General features: G+C 42.6%; 1 protein-coding gene across 3 annotated transcripts; it reads left to right on the top strand.

Moving 5' to 3' along the window:
- Positions 1–3,630: 3,630 nt before the first annotated feature.
- On the top strand, positions 3,631–14,027 carry LOC146253459 (lipopolysaccharide-induced tumor necrosis factor-alpha factor homolog). Of its 3 annotated transcripts, none has more exons than XM_084677836.1 (6): positions 3,631–3,648; positions 3,736–3,794; positions 5,444–5,632; positions 5,868–5,924; positions 12,838–12,982; positions 13,206–14,027. In XM_084677836.1, the coding sequence occupies exons 3-6, from the start codon at positions 5,461–5,463 to the stop codon at positions 13,309–13,311; spliced, it is 480 nt and encodes a 159-aa protein (XP_084533962.1). In that variant the 5' UTR covers positions 3,631–3,648; positions 3,736–3,794; positions 5,444–5,460; the 3' UTR covers positions 13,312–14,027. The 3 variants fall into 3 exon arrangements, with proteins under 3 accessions (XP_084533962.1, XP_084533963.1, XP_084533964.1); XM_084677837.1 differs by lacking the exon at positions 3,631–3,648 and adding an exon at positions 3,992–4,108 and having other exon boundaries at positions 3,704–3,794; XM_084677838.1 differs by lacking the exon at positions 3,631–3,648 and adding an exon at positions 4,020–4,108 and having other exon boundaries at positions 3,718–3,794.
- Positions 14,028–15,222: the final 1,195 nt, after the last annotated feature.

Raw genomic sequence — 15,222 nt, 5'->3', positions numbered from 1 at the left:
TTGCTTTTGATGCGAATGCCCTTTCTGGTTGGGTCTGAGGCTACATGATGACACCAGCAGCTGGGTGTTCTCACACCTATCTGCCCAGAGAGGGAGGGAGTCTCCACTGGTGCATCTCTGACAGAGTTTAGCAGGAGGGGGAGAAGGAAGAGGGCACGGAGGGAGGGAGGGAGGGAGGGAGGGAGGGAGGGAGGGAGGGAGGGAGGGAGGGAGGGAGGGAGGGAGGGAGGGAGGGAGGGAGGGAGGGAGGGAGGGAGGGAGGGAGGGAGGGAGGGAGGGAGGGAGGGAGGGAGGGAAAGAAAGAAAGAAAGAAAGAAAGAACGAAAGAGAGGGGTGTAGTGAAGATGACGCATGATAGGGTAAGGAAAACAGATGACATGATTGGGTGAGGAGAGGAGAGGACAGAAGGAAAGGGAAAGGCAAAAAAGAAGTGAGGAAAGGGAGGGAGAGAGAGAGAGCGGAGAGCCCTAAGTGGCTAATTAAAGCTGAAAGCCATGCCCTTCTGCCTCCCACACTGCCTTTTCATCATATGTACCATGGAGAGAAGGCCTATACCTAACTAAAAAATATATCACAGACAGCTAAAGGGGCATACACCCACTCACCCCCTCCACACACACATTCACATTTTCAACCTCATCACACTTTATCCGCTAAATCTGACATGACTCGCTATATATTAAACTCTAAGTAAAAAATCTCTGATAATAAATGCAATATCATTGGACTTTTCAGACTAAATCCCAACAACAATTTTCACAGATTTTCTCCCGGGACCGATCTGAATGATGTTAAAGAGGGCAGAAGAAAGGCAGAGGGAGAGAGACAGAGCAAGGTACAGTGGGAAAAAGAGAACAAAAGAAAGAGTGCAAGAGCCAGGGAAACTTTCGATCGTTGCCAGTGGGGAAAAGGCATGTGTGCGTCTCTAAGCAGTTGTAAGCTGTGAGTTTTTTTCCACTCTGCCACACACTTGTCATCTTCCTGTCGGAAGCAATCGATGGGACTTTGATGGGGGATGTGGTCCTTTCCGCAGGGAGGAGCAGTCTATTCGAAACCCCTAACACTCCCAGAGCAGCCTGTGTAGTACACAGCTTCCTTGCTGTGTCCCCAGCCCACCAGCCCTCCCTCCCTGTCCTGTATTTGCCTTCCAAGCCTCTCCACGGACTGTCTACCTCCTCATTTCTCCAAACGCCTTTCCCTTCAAGCCATTAAAACTCAGACCCACACTCGCACATCTATTCCACAGGACCAAGCGTTGCCATGCCCGTTTTTCTCTCTGCCCTTTCAAATCCTCTCTCCCTTCTTTCTGCACCTCCTCTGCTTCCAATTTTCATTTTTTTAAATAATTTTGTTTCACATCAACTTAATGACAAAGAGAAAGAGTCAGTTGTGAAGGGTTTTCCTCCAGTCTCCAGAGAACCAGATCTGTGCTCGGTCTTATCCAGTGCAATGAAACCAGTAGATCACTGTCTATTGAAGTAAGCCTGGGAAGTGAAATGAAATGAAAAACTCGGAAGCAGATTTTTTAAGATTATCTTTTTTGATAGACGTTATTCTTACTAGTACGGTCTTATCCAACAGGGAATTGTTCACCAGATACCAGGGCATGGTACCCACTGCCTTCCTTGCTGTCTTTGCTTTTATGAGTCGAAATGTCAAAAACCAGAACCACATCACACTCAACCACGTTCCTGTACATAAAAGAAAATTCCAATCTGCCTCTCTCCAGCTCTCTGACCTGTCTGTTGATTTATCCTTCCCCGAACGTGAGACTTTGAGACTAAACTGGGTTTTCTCAAGGGGTCCTAATGAGGCCTGCTGTCTGACTCACTATAAACACAGGTGAAATGCGAAATCACTGACAGTAAACAAAACTGTCTCCTCTTCTATGACAGTAAACAATATTGTCTCCTCTTTTATAAGAGGTAGCGAAATATGCATTATTACCAGTGGTGGGTCAGTCGGATCAGGTCAGTTGGATTGGAGCCGTATGTCCATATGGCATGCTGTTACAGAACTCAACAGTTTCAAATACCGCTTTGACACACTCAGGCTCTCCAAACCTTTCCACATTTTTTTGTGACCACGTCTGCAGTTTCTCCGAAAACTAATATCGCTTCTCAGTGAGGTTTCTCGTCTGAGTGACTGCCCGTTGATGAGTTAATGAGTGTGTGTACTCGTGTCTTAATGACTGTGCTGCTTTGTCTGGAAAAAACAGGCCCAACGGTTCATGAAGGGCTGAAAGTGTTGTTTTAATATAATTGGATTGTAAACACAAGAATAATGAAGCTGCTTCCATCTCTGTCTGTCACTGTCTGTCTCTCTTTCTTCCATCTCTTCACTTAAAATAATTGGAACAGAGGCGATAGGCAATGCGAGTTTCTTTCTGGCCTGGTCGTAATGGGGCTAAACCATAGCATTTGCCACACTCTACTGTCTTCTGTATCTTGGGAAATTTTATTTTTACAGTAGGTCTGTTGCCTTCATTTTAATACACACACACACACACAACTCCTCCACCAGCTTCAAAATGTAGTAAACTCAGTACTGTTCTGTGTGACGCTCCTACTTTACCGTACCACTGCTAATGCAATTAAGACTTGACCACTTTTTTTTGCCCAATATTTCACCTGGAATTCTGCCCCCATCAAGGTCCTCCTGATGAGTGGCAGCATGTTCCATCTGTACAATGGGGACCCCTAGTGGTCAGAGCGCACACAAAAATGAACACAGAACTCCTGTCATTTGCATCTACAAACCACATGCAGCCCTGACATTGTTGGCTCACTCTCTCCACAGATGACGACCTGGTCATGTGTTTATGCATCACATCCTGTTCTGTGACATAGGAGAACCACATTATCAGCCATAGAGGGAGAGGGGTCTGGGGTCTTTAAGTTTGCTCTGAGAGGCACTGGAGGCTCACCTTCCAGAAAGTTTTAAGGCAAATCAGGAAATTATAGGAAACCAGGAAAGAATATGCCCTTTAATAGCATTCAATATGTAGTTCAATGATACTACTTAAATACACACAACCATATTTTTTGTTGAAGAACCACAAGCACGTCTTTTATTTTCCTGAAACTAATACTGGTAATTACTATACCTTTAGAAGGTATTTCAGTTAACATTGGCCCATCATCTTTATTGCATTTAGCTTTATTGCATTTACTGAGTTAGAAATGTGATTGTGAAAAAAGCTCTAAGGTCAGCCGGTCCCTTGGTCAACATTGCACAATGGGCTATATGTATTAGTTAGTCAGATGAGTTAGTGAGGGCTGGGTGAGGACAAAGGACTTCTGTAAATCCAATCTGCTTCGTACACTGACAGCTCACTGAGTCTGTACTTTGTCCTCTCTCTCTTCCTCTCTCTCTCTCTCTCTCTCTCTCTCTCTCTCTCTTCTCTCTCTCTCTCTCTCTCTCTCTCTCTCTCTCTCTCTCTCTTATTGTCTCTATCTCTATCTTTACTTCTGTTTTTCTCTCCTTTTCTCTCTTTTATTCTCTCTTTCTTTCTCTATCTGTCAGAGGGTATTTAAACACAAATATTTTTTATCTTTTGCCACATTATTCTTCTTCCTACTAAACACCTTTCACAACATGGGGTGCGAAAACCCCTGAAAAATGGATTTCCTCAGTCATACAGTTGACGTGGGTGGAAAGTCTCCTCCCACCAACTTTCTCTCCTCCCTCATCTTCAGACTTTCAGATCATTCACATTCTCTCCCTGTCTCACAGGACTAAGCAGCTCCAGGCCAGTCCCAGCTCCAGGCCAGTTTTACCCCGCGAGGCTTCAGGTAAGTGGGTAATGGATGACCACTGGCCACCCTCCCCCCTTGTGGGCCCCATGGACCTGGGTGTTGTGGGTGGCAGGCACTGGAGGGACACGAAGTGGACTGATCACGTTACTTCCTCGCTCTGTTACACTGCAGAGCTAGCAGACTTTAGCATTTACGTCATCTCCATTTGTGTGTTTTGTTTTCCTCGCTGCCAGTAAATCCAGCCCATCTGTATTTACACAGCTCCTCTGGCCAGCTGGCCCTTGACAGGATGCGTGCTGTATTTTTTACCTTGTTGGAATTTTACTGACCGAGGATACTAGCGGGACTGTGTGAGTCTTCAACATTTCTTGTCATTAGCAGATTTCCGGTCATTATATGCTTGGGATTCAGCCAAAAGGAGTTGTATGATTGAAAGGTTCAAATTTACAACTGGGAGTCGCAGAGTTTATGGTACACATTGATTTGCGTGTTCAAAAACTACTGGGAGTGTTTGTGATGAATGATTGGGAGATAACTTGTGTGTGTTGCACACTCATGTGAGTTTGTATGTATGTGCAAGTGTCTGTTTGAGTCCATCTGTGTGTAGAGAACACAGGAACAGAACCAGGGTGGGGCTGGGATCATGTTGCACTAATTCAGTTAGTGACCAGAACAGAACAGAGTTCTCTGAGAAGACTGTGATTCTATTCACTCTGGTCAGAAAGCACATCAGTGGAGAGTTACAACACACACACTATCATCCATGGATGATATATCAGGAACTCATCCATGGATGACAGTGCGTGTACAGGACAGCGGGTTTAGTAGCATGTTCACTCCCTCTTCTACAACGCTTATCAGGAAGCTGCTGTCCTGGAAGGCTCTTCTGGAAGAATGTGGGAGGGGAATGAGGGGAAACAGAGACAGAGACAGAGAGAGAGAGAGAGAGAGAGAGAGAGAGAGAGAGAGAGAGAGAGAGAGAGAGAGAGAGAGAGAGAGTCAGTGAGAGAGGAGAGTAAAAGAAAAAAAGAAATGTATGTGGGAGTACTATGCGGTGCCAGGACACCAGAATACTCAGGTTCCTGACTGAGGATTGGAAACTGCACTGAAATGATAAGAACAGCAACAAACCCGTATTCGATTCTGGTGTGGCTGTGTTGTGTCCTAGCAGCGTGCACAGAGATTTACTCTTTTTAAGATTCAGTTAAACCACAACTTTTGTTTTTGAGTTAACCTGGTTTCACCTGGCGGCCCTAGTGTTCTGTGTCTCCCTGGGTGTATTCTGGATATGTACACACTTATCTTGTGTTTATCTCCCTGCACGATGGAGTGACCACACCCTGAGTTTCCCATCACCACATTTATATCAGGAACTAAATAGAGGATGTGGAAGAACACACCACAAGGACTTCTCTCATGAAGATAATGCCTTGCTTAGTCATGTGTCATTAAGGTGACTTTACTTAATGGAAGGGCTGGATGGTAAACGGTCAGTTCCTCAGCTTGTCTTTATAGGGCCTTTGTAAAAGTGAAGCATTGTTTGTACACTGCACTTCACCCTCACCTACATACAGCAAATAGCAACTTGCCATAGCAACGACAAGCCTATCAGGTTATAGAAATGTATCATAAAAAGGTTGAATCGTCCTCAAAGGTGATTTGTTTTCACTTGTTCCTCATCACAGCTTAGACAACTATCAAGATGGAGAAAGGATACGCCCCAGATGAGGCAGCCCCCCCCTACCCCGGACCCCCAGTCAACTACGGGGGTATGGCTCCGGGCCCTCACCCAGGAATGTACCCCCAGCCTGGCTACCCCCCGGCACCCGGCCCACCCTCACAGCCAGGGTTTCAGCCAGGCCCTTATCAGGGAGGTGAGTGTCCACATGGTATCATGTAAACACACCCACGACCTTTGTAGGCTATTGAGGAGAGAAAGTTCCAACAAAGGACAGAGACATTTCAGCACACTTAGCTATGAGCTTTACTGATGTTCAAACACATAATGATTAATCAGAAACTATAAACTAAAATGGAATGACTGCGGATGACTTACGATCACTGTAATTGTCCCCCCCCCATCCTCTCTCCACTCCTGTTTCTATCAAGGAGTGTACCCCCCTTCCCCCCAGTACCCGGCCGGAGTAACAACACCAGTCACTACAGGTGAGGTGGCGCAACCTTTACACCCCTAGGTGATTACATAAGAGGTGACACACACGAGTACAAAAAAAATACACATGCACACACTTCTCACAATGAAGGATGTCAATACAAATGTCCATGCAGTTCAGCTAAGGCTTAATGGAACAAATGGACAACATTCTGTTCGACTTCCAGACCATGTGGTAAGCTTGAATCATAGCAGTTCTTGTATGCGATGTGAAACTTTCCAGTTTCCATTAGACAACCACAACTTCACAGCAGCAACCCACATTTTGTTATTAATGTGTCACATGGGCATCAACTACAGGATGTAAACCTCTAACATACGTTCATTTAGATCTCATAAGCAATGATATGATCCTTTTTCTTTTGAGACTTCTTTTGAGACAGTTCTTGAAGCATGAGCTAAATCACCAAGGGAAACGGTTTTGTTGCAAATCAATGCACACTGACCTAACTTCTCCCAACTTCTACCAACACCGATTAAACATGTTCACTAACAAAAAACATCTGGCAACAAAAGCCAGGGCATCCTGTCAACAGGATGTTGTAAATTATTATTATGTGGGGCCTCCATACCTCACAAACAACACCATTGGTACTTCTGGTATATTGCTGTATGTTGGGTTTCAGTGGCGCTCTTGCCTGTCAATAAGTAGTAATATAATTTAGAGGCTATCTGAGATGGACAGGGAAACAGTGAATCCACTGTATTCCACAGTATGATGCAGCCTGGCCTGCTGTTGTTGGTTTTCAAATTTGACTTTCAAACTTGTCTTCAACACTATCCCAGTGTCTAAGTTGAGTCTGCATGTTTTTATGGAAATATGTATAACATAACATAACTAGAGAGCATACAAGTTCTGGGGAAATTGTGAGGGTGTGCTTGCGGCTGCCCCAGCTTCCCATACTCTCCTGGTGTTTACATATTTCAAAAAGCATTTAAGTGTATGACTACATTTCTGACCATTGTGTTCCCTTGATAATAAGTTTGTAAAAATGACATGCATCACTCAGATGGAGGAGAGGTGATACTGGTTGGTTGGAAGAGAAGGAGGCCAAATGTAGCTCATGAAGATGCAGCGCTAGATAACTTATTAATCAGATATAAACAACTTGTTGGTTGCCCTATTATGTCCTATTATCCTCCTATTATCGTCCTATTATGTAATTTGAACGCCCTGAACCGCATCATTTGAGTAATGAGGGCAGCGCAGGCTTATTGATTACTTAAAAAACGTTAAGTTTCATTATGCATGATAGAGGAGCCTAGTTAGAGAAGGATTTAGCAGTTTTATTATTAGAAGCCTATTTTATTAATAATTTTCAGAGTAACCTCAAAGCTTTCTTTTGTTTCTTTGACCTTACATTTTCTTTGAGAGCTTAGTGGTCTCGGTTTAACATCATTATTTATAGCAACATCATTACCGGACACTGTTAGCTCGCAATGTGGACAAAGAATGCCCCTGCAACAAAGTTGTAACTTGGTAACAAGTAGCCAGCTAGAAACCGACCAGAAGTTTGTAGCCATATAAAGGCCTATATATATAGGCTACTTGATTTGGCTGCAAGATTTGCTGATTTTGAGTGTCCAAGATATGATGGATTCTGATCTGTGTCAACAGTCTAGCCATGTAGCTAAGGCTTGTCCGGGAAGAGTGGATTTTTTTTGTACGGCAAGTCTGGAAGATCAATTTAGGCTAGTGCTACTTGCCCCAATGCACTGGACAAGTTATTAAAACTCAAACAATATAAAATGCAATGTTAGGCCTACTTCACGTTATGTGCCACTCATTACGTCTATCGATTTTATTTGAGCGAATTCTGCATCAGTAAAACCACCAACCCAAGATCTCTACAGACCAGCTAATTTCCTGCTCAACACTTCAAAGGGGGGCTTATTACTTGAAAGATGACTTAGGCTATTTACGGTCGTCTCAGTTACACTATGAGGGGTGGGAAATACTGTGATTTGCTTAAGAAGGCAAATGGCTAGTAAAACATAACATTTCATAATAATTTCAGTAAATCAAGCAGCGCTGCAAGACCTAGTGAAATGTATATCCTACAGCAAAGCAAGGCTGAAGCAGGCTGACATTAATTATTTTCATGAACAGACAAAGTTTTGACATTGACAAAGTTTAGGCTGTGGCAATAAAGTTCAGGTTAGTAGTCAGATACTTTCACCTATTGAAAAACTTTTGAGTAAGGGGAAAGCCGAACATGTTCCGTCGCCGTTTGACTTCCTAAACAGCTGTGGAGATGTTTTTGTTAGCTACTCATTAGTGTCTCGGGTAGGCTACAGCGTTGCAGTGAGCCGCCACACTGATATGAAACCACAGGTAATGGTCATTTCACCAACAAATCGTTTATTAATGTCAAAATAAATCCTACAACAAAAACGTATTTGTGAGGAATGTTTATTTCAACGATAGAGGCTAATGTCATGATGCTAATGCTTCAGTGAAATAGTAGACTACCGTTTCCGAAAGTAGATGTGGGCCTACTTACTTAATAAATATCAGCTAATATTGTACATTACATTTCACAATTATGTTTCACATCACAAAGTAAAATGATTAAATATCACCCTGGCCTCTTTGTTTGTGGCGTTTCTGCAGCTGCCTTGCAGACTAGTATCCCCCAAGTTAACAGATGCGAAACTAATGTTCTGCTAGAGATAGTCACGCGAGTTTCGTGACGTTAGTGACGTTAGTGGCGTCAGTGACTGTGGCTAGCAAGTTAGCCACCGTTAGCTTCACTTTTCGCCACAAAAACGTAATTTCTACTTAAACCGTGCAATGGAACGTAAATCCCAATACAACCAACGCAATCGCTACCGAGACAAACCTTTTGACATCGCCGTTGTCTATGTAGTCCAAATATTGAGGCATCCTTAGGGGGGCGAAAAGAAACAATAAATAATAAATAATATATATGTGAGATAACAATGGTTTGTGCTCGCCGAAGGCAAGCACACCCCAACTAAGCTGCCTAGTTACGTTGTTGTACATATTACAGCTATGCAACCGCCAGCTCTTTTAACCGTGCCTGTTTCATTCGTCAATTGCCTGAGAAAGTGACCTCCGTTAGCCAGGATAGTTTTGCCCGATCACTTTGTCAAGCTATTTAAATGTATAGACAGAGAATGTCTAATAGAGAGAACTGCCACTCTCGGGAAACTTCCGGGTTCTGAACTGGAAATTCCATGTGAGGGCGCTAACGAGCGAGTGCAGAATGAATGGAGGTCTATGGAGCGGTACCCCTCAAAATCCACTTTTCTCAGGATATAATTCTTTGTCCAGTAATTTGAATTCTGAATTCGAAAGGGGAGGCCAAAAAAAATACACACTGCCGGGTTTTAGATTTTTTGAAAGTCGCCTTTCTGTCCTAAAAAGCTTTTGAAAATGTCATTGACGTCATACACATCGTACGACCAGAGCTACTGCTTGACGGCAAGCTCTGGTCACTTACTTTTTTCTCTCAGGGCATCGACAACGCAGCTGACAGGTTAGGCTCTCCCTGTCAATACACATGCTAGAAAGAGTTTTGGCTTGCTAATGTTGTTGCTAATGTTGCTTATGCTCTGACATTCTGATTCCGCTTCGGATGCCATCAAGCGGGAGCTCTGTTCGTATCAGTCCTTCACTAACCAATCAGCATTCATTAGCAGAATGCTAGCATGTTATGGGCAACAACGACTCACCATGTAAGAAATCAAAAGGACATGAGTACTCGTTCATTCAACTTTCGACCTATAATCCATGTTGAACATGCACAAACTACAATCAAATTCAATCAGATTTTTCACCAACAATCAGGCGAAAGAGACTCATTTAGCCGTTTAGCTCCATAGACTCCCATTCAACATGCACTCGCTCGCGATCACCCCCAGTGGAACTCTGGTGGAACTGCAGCCAAATTCGGTACAATGGGGCTTAATAGGGAGTGGCAAGGCTGTCCTTAAACAGGCTCTGGTATAGACCAATTATCACCCTACGTCACACAACTGTCAAGCAGGCTCAACTGCGCATGTCGGTTGCAAAAGATTAACTTCTCCCCGGTCTATCACACTTGGAGTGTCGATCAGGTCATGATATATCTCTGGCCACTGGATTGCAGGGCTTGATATTAAACTTTAGAGGCTCTTGGCATTTGGACAAATACATTTACGTTTCACGTGTCTATGCACAAAAGTCACTTGACCCCGATACCCTTAAGCAATTCAAGACTTGCATGTACAGTAAGTAATGTCACATTAAATAATGTATTTAAACTCAAGCTTGTGTGGTGTGTCGCTGTCTTCAATGCCACAGCCTATAATGTAAAAGAAACGTTTTTAATTTCCGGCGCATTCAAACAATCACCTCAGTGTAATTTGGCTAGCAACAGCAGTTAGGCTTGCTTGCTCGTAGCACATTGCAACTTCTCCACGCAGGGCTCTTGACTGAGACCAAAAAGTCGCGTTTGGAGGCATATTTTCTGTTAGCAGATGGAGATACTGTTTGAATCACGATTCCATCTGAAAAATACTGCCGGTGACAACGTTGTTAGAATAGCTTGTCTCAAAGGGGGTTCAGCTTGTTTCATATTAAATGGACCCATTTGCAACCAACGCAAGCAAGCACACTGAAATTGTAGGCCTACCCTCTCTAGTTTTCCCTCCACATCCACCACCAGATGCGCTGTAGAGCAGAGTAATCACACCGCAAATACGGATGTTTATCATCTTTATTATTTTGTATTATTATTAAGAGGCCCCTGATTGGTCGAGGCCCCGGGCTTCAGCCCAGGTAAACCCGTGCATTAAGGCGCCACTGAGTAACTGTACCTAAATACTTATTTTCGATAACGTTTCCAATAGGGATGGAGATTTTAACTGATTTCACAATTCGAATAGTATCCGAAATTACTTTCGAATATCCGGATAATCTATTTTGTTAATGTGGTTCCGTTATGTAGCCTAATTAGCCTGACGTGACGCAAAGCATACAGTAAACACATGAACCACCACACATTCTGGCAATAATTGGGACTGTTAAACTATTATATTAAATAAGGGTTGAATAAAGAAAACAAATGAAAGATCAATTTATTAACATGACGAAAAGACAAGGAACTTGAAAAAACGCTGCGTCTTCAGACTTAGGCTCTTAATTTGGCGGAAAAGCGATTAGCCTATTATTATGTGAAATAAAAAGTAGGCTACATTGGACTAAATTAAACACATTGGGTAGGCTATCCTCCATAAAAACGAAAGACACACGGAGAAATATTGCATATTAACTTGGAACCGGAATCCTATAGGATACGGTGCGCCACCACACAATGCAAACATAAACAGCCGATTACGCTAGCTCTACACGGCTACTGGTAAGAAAATAAATAAGCCACAACTGCATTAGCCATACGCATTTTTATTCAGGAGAATTAGCATGTAAACATGCTCAGGGGAGAGGTGAGTACGATGTCGATTTACGAGCAGGCCGGCGTGGAAAAGACTGCAGGAACTGAGGTTGCTGCGAGGTACTGCTTAGCCAGGACACTATGCTTCTTGTAGCGCCAAATGAAATGAAAGGAGATTCACAGCAGAACACAGGCGTAGCCTACCTTTTTTGATGGTTTTCATCATTTTCTAACGTCACAACTATTAGAATTCACAACACGACGCGACGGTTTTTCAATAAAAATTTTTTTTAAATCAAACTACGCTCATAAGTATTCGAAAAAAGTATTCGAATACTAACTTACTTATGATATCCGGATATTCGATTAACCACGCCCATCCCTAGTTCCCAACACTGTTTAGTAGGCCTGAAGTGGAGAGGGGTATGGCTGCAGCCTGCAGCCTCCCCTCTCATGCCCTACCGTCTCTTGCCCTCTCATCTCATGCCCAAGCTGTCCAACGGTAAATTCAGAGGGTCAAAAATTCTAAATCGCAAAACTATTTTATGGATGGAGTTAAAGTTCGTGAGCACGTTTGTTGCAATAAATTGAAAAACTTGAAATTGTTTTTTTTTTATCCATATAGTTTGCTGATTTCTGGATTTTATTGTTCTGTCCCTGATGTTAACGTATATTTGAATCAACCTGCAATGACCTTAATTTAAAACTGCGTCAGCGTTTTATGTTGTCATTTGTTAGCGAATATGTACCGACCATCATTGTCCCCCAACCGTTGTGGTTGTGCCTAACCATGACCTCGACCTCTGCTACGACTCCGGGCCTTAAACTAATCCTAACCTCAACCGTTGTTGTGATGCCTAAACTCAACCGGGCCTCCCAGGCTGCATCTGTAGAATGGATTTTTAGTTTGTAGTCTAGTTTAAAAAAAACACGTGCACCAAAGTAGGAAGGAGAAATAGCGGACCAGACAAGCTTTTATTTTGAAAAGTAGAAGCATGAGACGGGAGGGCATGAGACGGGAGGGCATGAGACGGGAGGGAATGAGGTGGGAGGCTGCAGGCTGCAGCCATATATTCTTGCTGAAGTGAGGCTCAAATATGCTTAGATGCGCGACCACCAGGTGTCAGCATTCACTTGTGCAACAATGTCAGCGGTCACTGCCTAAAAGCTGGCAATATTTGCCCGTATTCCCTTCCCCTATCTTGACCAACCGTTCTTCCCCTTCCTCCACTAGGCAGTATGACACGTCCATAGATCTGAACTGTATACTGTCAGCTTGTGTCTGTGCATTTCTCAAATATGGAGGGAGAGGATGACAGAAGGAACTGCATTGAAATTACACTTTGTTCATAAATCTACTGTGTATTCACTATCTCTCTCCATCTGCATCCCTCTGTCTCCCTCTCTGTCTCTCTCCTTCTTCATCCCTCTGTTCTCTCTCTGTCTCTCTACCACTGTCTGCCTCCCCTTGTCCCTCTCTTCTCTCCCTCCCCGTCTGTCTGTCCAGTTACCACGGTGATGGTGACTCCAGCGCTGAGGGACGGTCCCGGCCAGGCAATGTGTCCCCACTGCAGGGAGAACGTTGTCACCAAGACAGAACACTCCGCTGGCCTGCTGGCCTGGCTCATCTGTGGAGGCCTCACCATTACCGGGTAAGACAAGTGTCCTTACTCTGGCACAGATCAACTTTGTCAGTCACTCACGCTGACTTCCCATAAGAGACTGCTAGGACAACTGTGAACCCCTAACTAGGGTGCTACAGCCATTACCAGTTCAGCATGGTATGTGTAGAAGCCGTCAACTGTCATGGATTCCATTTCATCTGCTGGTATTTGTCATTTCCTGTCCAATGTGCCCCCCCCGCCCCTCCTCCAGGTGCTGGCTCTGCTGCTGCATCCCATTTTGTGTGGACTCCATGCAGGATGTGGAACATCGCTGCCCCAACTGCAACGGCATGATCTACATCTACAAACGCATATGATCGAGTTTAGCTCCCTCGATGGCATCTGCCCATATATAAGAACTGTCCACCAATCAGCCCTTTTTTTACATTCCGTAACCTTCCGTGACATAGTGATGCCAAAGACAACAGACTTTTTCAAAACTGAGTAATGTCTAGTATTTTAGTACATATTGGATACATATAAAGTATTCATGAGTATGTTTTGTTATATGTTACATATTTGCACTCACTCTCACATGCACACACACCTTCACATGCACACACGTTGAGAAATGCAATGTATGCAAGGGTACAGTTGTGGTCATAAATTCTGGCAATGACAAATGTTGTTTTGCAAAGTTTGCTAGTTCAGTATTTGAGGAAAATGTTTTCACATGTTTCTATAGAATATTGGAATCACGATAAGGCACATTTCATATTTTTTTAAGCTTTTTTGGGGTCGAACATTTTTAAATAGTCCCCTCTTTTACAGCAGTTAATCTGCTTTTAACATCCAATCAGAATCATAGAGTAATTTCGCCTGGCTAGAACTAGTTCACACTTTCCCCTGTGCGGATGATGACTTACTGAAATTATGTTAGCAGTCATTTTATGCCAAGGCCCAGCAAGATTTGCAAACACAAAATGTATGTCGCTCCCAATACGTTTGGCCACGGCAGTATATAGGCATAATTGAACCATGTCAAATATACAGTGAATACACAGTAAAACTCATAATACATCTTTTAAAATAATGTCGTATTTTCACTTCTACTAAACACAGTTTTGTGGCGTCGGTTGTGATCTTCTGTTCGTTATCCCCATTATAATGGAGCCGTTACCGATTACAACAGATTGTTTATGGATACGCCCGGTTAGCGACCGAGGTGAAGTTAGTTTCATATTCGACATTCGACATTCGTCTCACATTCGGAAGACGCTACTTTGCAGCGTCGAGTTAGGGACCGGGTGAAAATTACCCATACAATTTTGAAAAATGATGACATTTATAATATTTGTAAGACTATAAAACCTAAAGAAAACAGCAGAGCATTCCAACAATGTCTGTCCTACTTCCACACCCTTTACTTTTTCAATAAAACATTTTTAAAATGTAATTAAATTTTTCCAGACTTGGGTCAAAAATCTCAAATACACACCATATTATTCTAATAATGTCTGGCCTACTTCCACACCCTTTACTTTTTCAATAAAACCTTTTAAGAAATGATAGAAAATCGCTAATCTCTGAAAATAGCATGAAATCTTCACTAATCTTAATAACGTTTCCAGACTTGTTTCAAAGAATCTCAAATATACACCAGATTATTCTAATTGTGTCTGTCCTACTTCCACACCCTTTACTTTTTCAATAATGTGTTTTAAAAAATTATAGAAAATCGCTAATCTCTGAAAATAGCATGAAATCCTTGCTAATCTCAATAACTTTTCCAGACTTGGGTCAAAAAATCTCAAATACACACCAGATTAATCTAATAGTGTCTGGCCTACTTCCACACCCTTTTTCAATAATGTTTTTTTTTAAAAATTATAGAAAATCGCTAATATCTGAAAATAGCATGAAATCCTTGCTAATCTCAATAACTTTTCCAGACTTGGGTCAAAAAATCTCAAATACACACCAGATTATTCTAATAGTGTCTGGCGTACTTCCACAACCTTTATTCTTTCAATAATGTTTTTTAAAAAATGATAGAAAATAGCTAATCTCTGAAAATAGCCTGAAATCTTCACTAATCTCAATAACTTTTCCAGACTTGTGTAAAAAAATCTCAAATATACACCAGATTATTCTAATAGTGTCTGGCGTACTTCCACAATCTTTATTTTTTCAATAATGTTTTTAGAAAAATGATAGAAAATCGTTAATCTCTGAAAATAGCCTGAAATCTTCACTAATCTCAATAACTTTTCCATACTTGTGTAACA

This window comes from Hypomesus nipponensis, chromosome 17 (assembly GCF_054491055.1).
Source record: "Hypomesus nipponensis isolate SF chromosome 17, ASM5449105v1, whole genome shotgun sequence".
Classification (NCBI taxonomy): domain Eukaryota; kingdom Metazoa; phylum Chordata; class Actinopteri; order Osmeriformes; family Osmeridae; genus Hypomesus; species Hypomesus nipponensis.
Note: the sequence above shows the minus strand (reverse complement) of the source record. Positions and strands in the feature narration are given on the sequence as shown.

Bases quoted from the DNA above. Each gene is read 5' to 3' on its own strand.
- LOC146253459 (XM_084677836.1), top strand. From the start codon at position 5,461: ATGGAGAAAGGATACGCCCCAGATGAGGCAGCCCCCCCCTACCCCGGA. The intron at 5,633-5,867 runs GTGAGTGTCCAC...GTTTCTATCAAG, and splicing joins GCCAGGCCCTTATCAGGGAG to GAGTGTACCCCCCTTCCCCC. The intron at 5,925-12,837 runs GTGAGGTGGCGC...CTGTCTGTCCAG, and splicing joins AACAACACCAGTCACTACAG to TTACCACGGTGATGGTGACT.